Below are 12,653 nucleotides of genomic sequence, written 5' to 3'. Positions count from 1 at the left end.
AATTTTTTTAATTCAGATTAGCGCGCCCTGGTGATAGCAAAGAAATAAATATTTAATAATTTCATGGTATAACCACTGAATGCCCGTATGGCACTAGAGATCTTTTAGAATTTCCTAGCTGTTTTTAGACATAATTGCTTACTTATATTAAGTTGTGGACTTGAATGTATATTAAGACATTCTCAAAGACTATTTTTTGTTAAGGTTTATATATTTTATCAGTTTTTTGCATTATTACCACCATACAGTCAAACCTGAACACAAAAAAAGCATTTTGTTACACAACGCATTAACATTCTACAAAAATGTAACAAACATGAACAGGAATGCTTTATCAGATTTGAATCCTTCTGGGTCTGATCTGATTTCAACGTCTTATTTCAGACTTCTGACTCATGCTTTGTCGGTATATGGTTATACCATTTGACTGTGTTTAATTGTGCATGTGTGTGTTTGTGTGTCTGCGAGTGTGTGTCATTGAGTGTGTGTGAGTGGGAGTGTTTTGCACTCTTGATGTTTTAGAGTTTCACCCCTTCATTGCTGAGTACTTTTTTCTGCATTGTGGCTGATTTGTAGATTGTGGACACTAAACTTCTCTGAATTGTTGTGTTTTTGTCCATTTCCCATTAATTTCCTATGGTCGGTTATTTCTGGCCAAAGACCAAGAGTGTGACTATTGTTTTTTTTTTTTATGACCACTTAGCCTGTTTGAATCCGGGCCTCAGTTTTTTCTGTTTTCACATTTCAAGTGCCATAAAAGTCACTAAAGTTTGTACCATTCTTATGAAGCTATGATTTAAAAAAATTAAAAACCTAAACTTCTCTGGTCAGAAATGACCGAAGATGGCAGAAGGTTTAAACATTGTTATTCTACATGGAACGGGTTGCTTTATCATGGCAGCGGTCATGTTGATGTAACATGATTCTCTGTGGTATGCAATTCACATAGTTTTCTTTATATAGTAAAATATTTTAGCTTCTTCATAAAAACATAAAAATAGATGTACTTTGCTGGAGTACACCAATAAGAGCTGCACCAATAAGTGTCGATCAGTATCTGAAAACCATTGTTACTTTGGGACAAATAGGAGCCAGCTAAAAGTAAACAAAGTTTGGGATCAAAAAGATTCTTATGTTCATCAAGGCTGCATTTATTTGATCAAAAATATAGAAAAAACTGTAATATTGCAAAAAATGATTACAATTTAAAAATATTGGTTTTCGATATTAATATACTTCAAAATATAATTATTCCTGTGATGAAAAGCTGAATTTTCAGCAGCCATCAGTCTTCAGTATCACATGATCCTTCAGAAAAAAATTTTCAGGATACTTTGATAAATAAAAAATAAGAAATAGCAACATTTATTTAAAGAAGAAATCTTTTGTAACAATATACATTACATTAAAAAGGTTTAGGGTCAGTATTTATTCAGCAAGTAGCTGTTTGGAAATGCAGCCTGTCCCATATTTAGACATATCTTTTAAACTGTTTCTAAGAACTGTGAATGAATTATGCAGATGCAGTCTGAATTGCAGCCAAGTATAAACTAAGTCAAACAAGTGTCTTATGAAGAAACTTCAAGAGAAATGCAGAGAGTGTTTGCCGATATGGTCTTAGTATCAGATGACTGTATATCTGCCTTGGCGTAAGATTGTGACAGGGCTATTTCTGTCTGAGCCTTTCGGTCATTCCGGTAAGAAGGTGAGGAATCCCAAATCAGAACAGCATGTGGATCCGAATGGAGGGAGAGGGGGCAGATACAGCCACTACTCATTTACAATAAACCTTTCTCCCTAGATACAGTGTCATTTTGATTAGACTCATGGAATGTCCAACACTGTATTTTTATTTTTTTATTTTATTTTTTTACAGTTATTTTTAAAACATGATTTAATTGCTGGGGTCAAAATAATTAAATAAATTAATTCATTTAATTGAAAGTATTAACATTCTGCTCTATAAATCATGAATGTAAGCCCCTCTTTAGAGTCAGTAGCAAGGTATTCCAAAGCTGGGCTGCCATCTAGTGTATCCAAAGAGAATTTCTCAAAATGCTTGATCAAAGCTGAAATTGTATAGTAAACAACAATGTCTTATTTCTTTCTTGTAAAAAACAATGTTCTGTTTTATCGTGCAAGTATTTGCTGAGATAGATAGCTTTCATAACCTCACAGCAATATTACAAATCTTTCTTTGGTTAACACATGGAATTTTATCCTCACCCTGTGCCTTGGCTGCATTTATGAGCACATTATGGGGCCAGTGAGAAATGCGAAAAGAAAGGCTACTTTGTTGCTAATGCCATTGAGTGGGTGGGTCAAACAGTCCACTCTTGTATATATTGTTGAAAAATCATTTAGCCTCATTGGTGTGAAAGGGACGGATATATTTAGACAGTTACAAAGATATAGACTGCAAACATCTCTGGACGCAATTAAGGTAAGGAAACATTACCTTAATTAGATGCATTAAGAAATGCCTTTGCAAGCTCTTTAGTCATTATACTCATTACATTTTATCATTATAGTTATTACATTTTAAGTTTGCCTTTGTTGTTGTTGTCATTACTATATTTTCAGTGCAACAGCAGGTGTAAATAAATGCCAATTTAATTCATTTTAATTAAGGAAAATATTACAAATCATTCTGCATGTAATTTAACAAGTAACACTTTCTAACATAAAATATTTGCAAAATAAACTTGCAACAGTACGTTCTGTGTGTTCATGTTGGCATGGCACATGGTCAGTGCTATAGAATGCAGTATGCAGCAGTAGATTCCTGGCAGGATTAGTATGGAGAGTAAATCTCCTGTTGGCAGATTTTACAAAGCAACCACACAAAGAGAACGTGTGCCAGCCGACCACTACCAAGTCATGAAGGCAGCTTTGTCTATCCTTCTTCATTACTATCTCATGGAGCCACAGAACAAGCTTCTGTCTGGATTGCAGAGGAGGATAAGTGATGCAGTAGAGAGTAGACGACACCTGACTGCATCAGTTCTGTTGTATGAACTAATACACCAGGGAGACGATTACTGTAATGTCCATGAAGCCCTTTTTTAAAACTTACTTGAAATTATTTAGTAATGGATCCATTACACCATGTTTTTCCTCTTTAATTAATTTAATAAAAAAAATAATTTGTGGCTCACAAAGATGGTTATTGATGGATATCAGTGATCTGTTCATTCTTAAAATAGAGATCTGTTTTTTTTATTGAAGGTTTCAAAGGAAAGAAACAAAGACAGACATCAAACTTGTGAAAACATGAAGACATTTTGATAAGGTAAATGGGAGGAAAAATGAATTGACAAATAAATGACCAACACGCAAAGGATTAAAAACTATTACTTTTCAGGGCAATTGCTTGAGCATAATCCAGATTAGCTGTCAAATGACACAATGGCATGGAAATTATATTAGAAATGACATTTGATATGATGATAAAATGATCAAACAAAAGTCATTTAAGCTTAATAAAAAAATTCAGGGGAAAAAACTACAATTTGCTGATGATTTACTCACCCTTACACCACACAAGATGAGTTGGTTTCTTCATCTGAACAGATTCGGAGAAATTGAGCTTTACATCACTTGCTCGACAATGGATCCTCTGCAGTGAATAATAATAGAGTGATAAAAGAGAGTGATAATAACTTCACAATTATCCACAAGTAATCCACACAACTACAGTCCATCAATTAACTTGAGAAGAGAAAAGTGTGTTTGTAAGAAACAAATCCAAACAAACAACTAATCGACATGGCCTGAGATGGAGTACATTTTTCAGCAAATTTTTATTTTTGGGTAAACAGTTCCTAACCTTAACCTTTATATTTGTATATATTATATATATACATATACTTTTAATTTATTTGTAACCTCACAAACAAGCTCTGTTCAAAGTAAACATTTGAACTTTTACTTTCACTCACCTCTAACAGCCAATAATGCAATCGATACGGTCTTTCCTGAGGGGCCTGAGCCGCAGAAAGCCCCTGGAACCGGAGGGAGAGGTCTCCACTTTTCGTCGCTGTCTTACAACTTTAGATCTAGTGGCTTTGGGAGTGGGCAGCACCTTAGGGGCTGGTGTTTACGTGCTTTCTGGAGAGGTGGCCCGGACCCTGGCTGGACCAAGTATTATCATCTCCTTCTTCATTGCTGCTTTAGCTTCTACCTTTGCTGGGCTCTGCTACGCTGAATTTGGCTCAAGGGTTCCTAAGACCGGCTCTGCCTATCTGTACAGCTACGTGACTGTAGGAGAGGTGTGGGCCTTCATCACAGGATGGAATCTACTACTGTCTTATGTCATCGGTAAGCAGAAATTCAACCTAATGGTGATCAGACGCACAGACAGACAGACAGACAGATAGAGTCAAAGGTCAAGTACTAACAAAGCTTTCTCTTGGTTTAGGCACATCGAGTGTGGCCAGGGCATGGAGTGGCACATTCGATGATCTTATTGGAAATGTGATGGCTAATTATTTTAGCAAATACGCAGGCATGGACCTGCCTGGCCTGGCAGCCTACCCAGACTTCTTTGCAGCTGGTCTCATAATGATTCTTTCTGGTATCAGACTATAATAATCATACACTGTTTAGTTCATTATTTTATATGTACCATCTATGACTAAGGCTTAGACACTATATACCGTATTTTTCTCACAGGACTTCTTGCATATGGTGTGAAAGAATCAACCACGGTCAACAAGGTATTTACAAGTGTTAATATACTGGTGTTGGTATTTGTCATCATCGCTGGCTTCATCAAGGGAAAGCTACAGAACTGGTTTATCACTGAAGACATCCTCCTGAATGCAACAGCAATGCATGAGTAAGAACATTCGCATTTATAATTTATTGGAATTTTCAGTGAAGTAATATTGAGTGTAATCCTTTCTAGAAACATTAAAATTATACAGTGCATGTTCAGTTTGGAATGCTAGCATTCTACATGATGCAGTATAAAGAACATACACTGAGCATACACCGTATGTATACACAATCAAAAATAAAAATCAGTTGCAATTTCCTTGTCTTTCTTGACTCATCATTTGATTGGACTGACATAAGTTTGCCAAAACATTTTAACACAAAATAGATAGAAATTCAATATATTCAACACCAAACAGCAAAAATAGCAGGAGTAGTGTGCTAATGCGCTTTTCTAAATTCAGCCATATCATCGGTTGTTTTCTAAAACGGATTATTTTATTTTATTTTTTAAGAAACCTAACATCCACCGTCGATGTCACCACTGAGTATGGAGTAGGTGGATTTTTCCCATTTGGATTTGAAGGAACACTGGCGGGAGCGGCTACATGTTTCTATGCATTTGTTGGCTTTGACTGCATTGCAACTACAGGTAAATCTGAAAACATTAATAATGTTTTTTTCATTTTTCAGCAGCCATTACGTCTTCAGTGTCACGTGATTCTTCAGAAATCATTATAATATTCTGATTTGGTGCTCAATAACCATTTGTTTTATTATCGATGTTGAAATCATAATATTTTAATTCTTTTTTTATTCTTTGATGAATAGAATGATCAAAAGAGTTGCGTTTATTTGAAATTATTATATTTTCTAACAATATAAAACAATTTACTGTCCCTTTAAATCAATTCAGTGCATCCTTGCTGAATAAAAATGTAATAAATAAAAAAATCTTGTACATCCCAAATGTTTAAAACTGTGTGTATATTATCTCAAGTCATGCTTTTACACTGATTTTCCAGGCGAGGAGGTAAAGAACCCTCAGAAGTCTATACCTGTGGGTATCGTGGTGTCTCTACTTATCTGTTTCCTGGCATACTTTGGCGTTTCGGCTGCTCTCACTTTGATGATGCCATACTACCTTCTCAGTGTTCAGAGTCCTTTGCCTGTGGCCTTCACTTACATTGGCTGGGCTGCTGCAAAGTACGTTGTGGCAGTCGGGTCCCTGTGCGCTCTGTCAACAAGGTAAAGGAGTCACAGATTGAGATCTAAATTTCTGTTATGTATTGGTTCATTTACAGACAGTTAATTTCATCTGCAGTCTCTTGGGGTCCATGTTCCCAATGCCCCGTGTCCTGTTTGCCATGGCCAGAGATGGACTCATGTTCAAATCTTTGTATAAAGTCAGCTTACGGCAGAGTCCAGTGGTGGCCACACTGTCCTCTGGCACTGTGGCGGGTAAGTGTATTACAAACGAATGTTAAAAAACGATCTACATATTGGATCAATTCATTCTGACCTCTTTTTCATCTCTCACATATGACAGACTAAGCCAAATCATAAGACTAGGGCTTTTTTCTATCTATAAGATGAATAGTAAATAATCTCCAGCTTTCAAAGCCCTTGAAATCATGTGCTCTGCTTTATTCCAGCAATAATGGCTCTTTTATTTGACCTGAAGGCATTGGTTGATATGATGTCGATTGGAACCCTCTTCTCCTACACGCTTGTGGCTATCTGTATTCTCATACTAAGGTTGTATTCCCGGCTCCACACTTCCCTTCTAACATGCATGGTGCAAATCTTTGAAGCTAAAACTAGTTTGTTTCAAGGTATCAAGAGACGGCTTCAGAGGAAAGTGATTTGCACACACCCAGAAGTTCGACGTTTGGATTTTTGAAACCCCCTTCATACCCTACCAATGAAACTTCAAACACTGTTACAACCTGCACAGTTTTTCTTGGTATGCAGAAAACCTTAGCAAATTCCACAGAAATACAGAAAAATATGACCTCTACCGCAATAACAGCAAATTTCTTTCATCTTGATTTTGCAGTTGTGTTGGTGCTTATTCTGTCACTTCTGATGAGCAAAGCTATCAGTTCTTTGTTGTTTCTGGAGATCTGGAGTGTTGTGAGTGTAACTGTGATCCTGCTCATAATGCTACTCACAGTCTTCATTATCTGGAGGCAACCCCAAAACCCAACCAAAGCCTCCTTCATGGTGAGCACAGGACCTTTTACAATACAAGCAAATTATATTTGTAAAATATTTTAAAAGAATAAAATATTCATATCTCGTATTTTCTGTGACCACAGGTACCGTTCTTACCTTTACTCCCAGTAGTGAGTGTGTTCATCAACATTTACTTGATGGTTCAACTGGGAGGAGACACGTGGATTCGTTATGCTGTGTGGATGGCTGGGGGTACGTATATAATGCAAAATATGAAATGTTGTTGAAAGTCCAACCTATATATACATATATGTATATAATTGTAAATGTGTGTGTTTTTTCTGCTCAGGATTCATTATCTACTTTGGATATGGAGTTAGAAACAGCATCCAGAGGCAAAGGTTACTCAGCAGTCAGGTCACCATTGAAACCATCTGAAACCAAATCTGAATAAAAAAAAAAGGAGCAAAATAAATTGATGAGCTACAGAAAACTGATTTGCTTCAGTCATATCTCTCAAGTAGATGCCAGTATAGCAATATAGTTTTATCATATTTGCAGTGAAATAATCTCTGTCATTTTATAATTTTTATAATAAATAAATAAATAATTCTGAATCTTCAATTTGACCATGAAATTGTTTTTTAAAAACACACTACTGTTAAAAAGTTTGGGGTCTGTAAATTGTTTTTACGTTTTTGAAGGAAGTCTCTTATGCTCGCCAAGGCTGTGTGTATTTGATATATATATATAGAATTAAACAACAATTTAGTGAAATAACATTAAAATTTAAATATTTGTTTTATTTATTTATTTTAATATAATTTAAAATGCAATTTTTTTCCTGCAACCATTACTCCAGTCTTGATTGAAACTACTCCTAACATTATAAATGTCTACACTGTCACTTTTTATCAATTTAATGCATTCTTTCTGAATAAAAGTATAAAAAGCAGCATATTGATTCAAACATTTGAATGATACTTTATATTGGGAGAAAATGCTTCAATAATTTCAAAAACGTCCCAAATACTGCATTAGCTGGACCAAATGGAGTAAAAGTTAAGTATCAAGATTTGAAATATTAGTTGCGCATTAAGATATAAGATTTTACGACAATGACATTTGTCAGAGTTCATTTTTTATTTTAACAGAATGCAAGCTTGGAAAAAAAATTTGGTAAAGTACATAGGACTTGCATGAAAACAGCTGCTCCTCTGAGTTGCTGAGTGAACTGGTGTGCTCTTAAGGGACTTTAATCTTACTTTCAACTGTAAGGCCACTAAAGAACAATAGTACCATTCACAAGATCCTACCTGTGTCACACTAATCAGATCTGAACTACTAAATCAAACAGAAATTCTGAAAACTGGGTCATTCCACAGCAAATACCGGGCAATGAGTTTATACGCCACTAATATCTTTGGTATTTTTTGGCTCCATTGTTTTTATGCACCACAAGAAAAAAAAGAACCAAAGTAAATGTTATAGAACTTATGTAGAACTGTCATGTACATAGTAGTGGATCAGTTTTACATTTACCATGTGTTCTTCAGTGATTACAAAATGCCTTGTGTCAAATGTTTTCACAGAGCAGACCTGAGGCTGATGCCTCTGAGTTTTTACAGCTAAATAAACACTGGCTGCTTTTTCAGTTGGATGGCCAGCTCTCCTCAGACCCTGATTGGTAGAATGAACACAGAAAGGACCCATTGAGTGTAACCAGAGGAATTTAGGGTGCTCATGCGACTCTGGTAAACATCTGACCTCTCACTCAACACACTCGGTTCCTCCTCTCCTGCTACCTTTCTATTTCTCCCTTCTCTGCATGTATCCTTAAGAGCTGGGTCCACTAGAGTGAACTGAAGTTTGTTTGTGGTTGCCGTGAATATTCTCCGCCATGACGTGGAGGGTGGTGCTATTTGTTCTTCTTGTTTCTCATTTGATCATTCAGTTTGGTGAGTATCTTACCTCTTAAGAGACCATATTATACATTATGTAGATATGATTCTCAGTTATACAAACAGTGAAAACCAATATAACGCTACAAAGCAGGTATTAACACAATGCATGTAAAATATTTGTGACCCTGGGCCACAAAACCAGTCTTAAGTCGCTGCAAAAGCCAAAAATACATTGTATGGGTCAAAATTATAGATTTTTATATGCCAAAAATCATTAGGAAATTAATTAAAGATCATGTTCCATTAAGATATTTTGTACATTTTTGATTAGTAATATGCATTGCTAAGGACTTCATTTGGACAACTTCAAAGGCAGTTTTCTCAATATTTAGATTTTTTTGCACTATTGTGTAGATTCCAGATATTCAAATAGTTGTATCTCAACCAAATATTGTTTTATCCTAATAAACCATACATCAATGGAAAGCTTATTTATTCAGCTTTCAAATTATATATAAATGTCAATTTTGGAAATTTGCATATCAAAAGTTTATAAAAAGTTTGCTTTTGTTTTGCATGAAGCCCACATTTATTGCTTCAGTTCTCAGGGACTACATGAACTGATCAAATTTACTGTGAATTCAGTCCAAAGTCACTTTGATTAAAAGTGTCTGCCAAATGTATACATGTAATTCTTACTGAGTCTACTTAAAAAACAGGCATGTGCCAAAAGGTTGAACCTGACCCAAAGACCAAAGCTGAGAAGAGAAATGGCAAGTCCAAGTCTGGGAAGGGATCAGAAAAGACTTCTGCTTCCAAAACTAAAGTGAAAACCACCCCTGAAACCCCTAAAGAAGCTCAGACGTACCTCACTCAGGTGGTAAACAAGGGAAGGTTTCAGAAAGTGGCGGACACGCTGACTGTCCGAGCAAGCGAGACGTTAGAGCTGAGGTGTAAAGGAAACCCTGTCCAGTGGGCTGTTCCTGCATATCTAGAAGAGGATGATGAAGGACGACTTAGGTATGAGTCATCGCATTAGATTGCATTCATTTAGTTCAAATAATCACTTGTTATTTTTTTTTTTTTTTGTCTTTATTTTCAGGACAGTTCAGCATGAACGGTATGGCACACTGATTTTGGTAAACACAACAGCAGCAGATACAGGGGAGTTCACCTGCTATCCCATGTACTGTGAGGATAAAGACTGCAGAAAACAGTATGACAAAAGCGTCAAAGTCTACATCTTTTTTTCAGGTAATATAAGAATGTAACGTGATGAACAGTGTGCAGATTATACAAGTATTCTTTAGGTAACAAGAAAAGTATACATCTAAAATGAAGTGGTAAAGAATAACATTAGCCCTACATATCTATGTCGAGATTCTAATCTGAACGCAAAAAGCTGCAAAGTCCTACTGTTGCAGCGCTAGATGATGTTTGGAAATTAAATATCTCTGCAATTCACTAATTATTTTGCAGTAATGACTGCTTGACTGTACTTTATTCTTTACATTCTTATACCATCACAATTTTAATTCCAATTTAAACACAGAAATGACAGTTGCCCATTGCCATTTCTCTCTTAGACCCTCAGGAGTTGTTTGTACCTTCTGCTGAGTATTACGAGGTCATTCAGCTTCGCACGAACTGGCCCACCATCCTGCCCTGCCAGGTGACTTCTCCACAAGCAAAGGTGTCTTTACACCAGGAATTTCCTCCAATGGAGGTAAATGTGGACGGACGAGAAATCTCCTTTGATGTCAAGAAGGGTTTCACCATCCACAGACCAAAACAGTATCATGCTGGATCTCTGTACTGCGAGGCAAGCCTGGGAAACCTTCGCCAGAGCTCAACCAAATACATGCTCATCTATGTCAACTGTGAGTATGTAGTTAGCACACCACAGCAAACTGAAAGCAGTACACAAGCATGTGACCAGATAAATCAGACTGCAAAAATCTCAGAAATGATTTCAGAATCTCTGCCCTGGTAGATCCAGCCGCCCCTCCGTTTCCTGCGATCCAGGCCTCCTCTGACACTGTGGCAGTGGGACACAATCTTCAGGTGACATGCACTGTGATAGGAGAGCAGAACGTGTTGGTGGACTTTACCTGGGAATATCCTGGACAAAAGGTTAGACCAGAGGGTACACGAAACAAGACACAAACCAATATTTAAACATTTATGAAAAAAAAAATTACAAATAAAAGTTGTATTTAAAAAGATTTTTAAATAGGACTAGCATTAGAGAATTAACCCTATAAATCCTGATGTGAAATAACAGTGACATGAAAAAAATATTGAAATAGAGCAGTTTTAGACAACACCTAAAATAAAGAAGAGATAAATATTGGTTTATTCAGAGGGCAATCTGGTGCAGTTTCCAATATTTATATGTTAAAAATGTAAAACAAAATTCTTATAACTCGTAGTGTAAATCAAAGAGATCTTAATAAGCAAGATGATATTGAAATGCTTAGTTTTATGATCAAAGTACTGTAGTTTTTATTGTTGAAAGCAAAGCATATACTGTAATGCAATACAATGATGATTGAGAGATGATGGACAAATAACACTCCTCAAAAGCTTTTTACATGAAACATACAAAAAAAAAACTATGTATGGATAACCAATAAACCTAAGTTGCTTCAGACTGGTAAGTGTTCATCTTAGAATATTACTAATAATAAAAAAGTTATTGCTAAATGTACTTTATTATAAAAAAAATGTGTACCAAGTTCTATTATAGAGCCCTTGTCTATCAAATATAATACAGTATAGGCTTTGAGGGTCAACATATATATATATATATAATTACATTATAATTATATTACAATAAATTATTAAATATTTAGTTTTTTTAAGATTATTTGTATCTTTCATTATTAGATTGGGCGCCCACTGCACACGCTGGACAATGTGCAGACAGTGCAAGTGGATGGGCAGAACCGCCAGAGAACTCAGATAACACTGCTGGTGGACGAGGTCAGAGAGGTTGACCACGGAACATACACATGCACAGCTCAAAACCTACAGGGTTCAAGGTCTGCATCAACCACTGTCAAAGTGCAGTCAGCACAGACCACCACCAAGCCTAAGAAGCCATAAAGTCCTATTCAGAGAAATCCTATAGAAACCTGAAAACCTGGATCATTCCAGTCAGATATTCTTAGCTATAACATGTTATACTAAATGGCTGTAGAATAACCAGAACGATCCTCACAGAACACTGTTTTTTTTTCTCTCTCTCTTTAGAGAAGACACAAGTCAGGTGGAACAGATCAAAGTGTAAATAGTGCTTAAATTACATAGTATGTGCATTCCCATTGTTTTACTAACCCCTACAACAAAAAAGGGGATTGTATACAGTATATTTGAGAATAAAATTTAAATTTGAGAAGACAACATTTAAATATGACAATCAAATATGCAACTATAGAAATTCTGGCATAAATGGATAAACAAAAAATGGAGAGAGGGTTATGTATTTGTCTTAGTCATTGTGACATTCAACTGTAGGCTATTTATACATTTCTAATAGTGTGCAGTTTTGAATCCTGTACCTATGCTTTGATTTTTTTTTCATAATATGCAATAAAACAGTATTGCCGTGCCAGCTTCTGTTTTCTGTGTTCTTTATAGCAATTTAAACTACTGCTGTTATTATCAAGAAAGCCAAAGTGTTTGTGACACCCACTGAATCCCAGAAATACCACAGCTTGGCATCAACAGCAGGGGGCGAAATATTTGTGCTATTGAAAAGATGTGGAATAAACAAAAGCAACATGTTCATATTACAAAATCCTCAGTCATTACACTGCCTTAACCCTCAGCTATTGATATTCATAATGT

General features: G+C 35.8%; 2 protein-coding genes across 2 annotated transcripts; both read left to right on the top strand.

Moving 5' to 3' along the window:
* Nucleotides 1-2,374: 2,374 nt before the first annotated feature.
* On the top strand, nucleotides 2,375-7,521 carry LOC128027113 (cationic amino acid transporter 2-like). The gene is made up of 13 exons (XM_052614417.1): nucleotides 2,375-2,443; nucleotides 3,229-3,292; nucleotides 3,951-4,320; nucleotides 4,421-4,576; nucleotides 4,675-4,840; nucleotides 5,235-5,371; nucleotides 5,745-5,967; nucleotides 6,044-6,180; nucleotides 6,375-6,477; nucleotides 6,555-6,685; nucleotides 6,779-6,945; nucleotides 7,041-7,149; nucleotides 7,247-7,521. The coding sequence occupies exons 3-13, from the start codon at nucleotides 3,957-3,959 to the stop codon at nucleotides 7,333-7,335; spliced, it is 1,782 nt and encodes a 593-aa protein (XP_052470377.1). The 5' UTR covers nucleotides 2,375-2,443; nucleotides 3,229-3,292; nucleotides 3,951-3,956; the 3' UTR covers nucleotides 7,336-7,521.
* Nucleotides 7,522-8,071: 550 nt separating this feature from the next.
* LOC128027131 (platelet-derived growth factor receptor-like protein) lies at nucleotides 8,072-12,417 on the top strand. The gene is made up of 6 exons (XM_052614435.1): nucleotides 8,072-8,855; nucleotides 9,521-9,821; nucleotides 9,904-10,055; nucleotides 10,388-10,681; nucleotides 10,795-10,934; nucleotides 11,691-12,417. The coding sequence occupies exons 1-6, from the start codon at nucleotides 8,798-8,800 to the stop codon at nucleotides 11,907-11,909; spliced, it is 1,164 nt and encodes a 387-aa protein (XP_052470395.1). The 5' UTR covers nucleotides 8,072-8,797; the 3' UTR covers nucleotides 11,910-12,417.
* Nucleotides 12,418-12,653: the final 236 nt, after the last annotated feature.

Source organism: Carassius gibelio, chromosome A14 (genome assembly GCF_023724105.1).
Source record: "Carassius gibelio isolate Cgi1373 ecotype wild population from Czech Republic chromosome A14, carGib1.2-hapl.c, whole genome shotgun sequence".
Taxonomy (NCBI): domain Eukaryota; kingdom Metazoa; phylum Chordata; class Actinopteri; order Cypriniformes; family Cyprinidae; genus Carassius; species Carassius gibelio.
The sequence above is the reverse complement of the archived record's forward strand: the minus strand, read 5'-3'. Positions and strand labels throughout refer to the sequence as shown.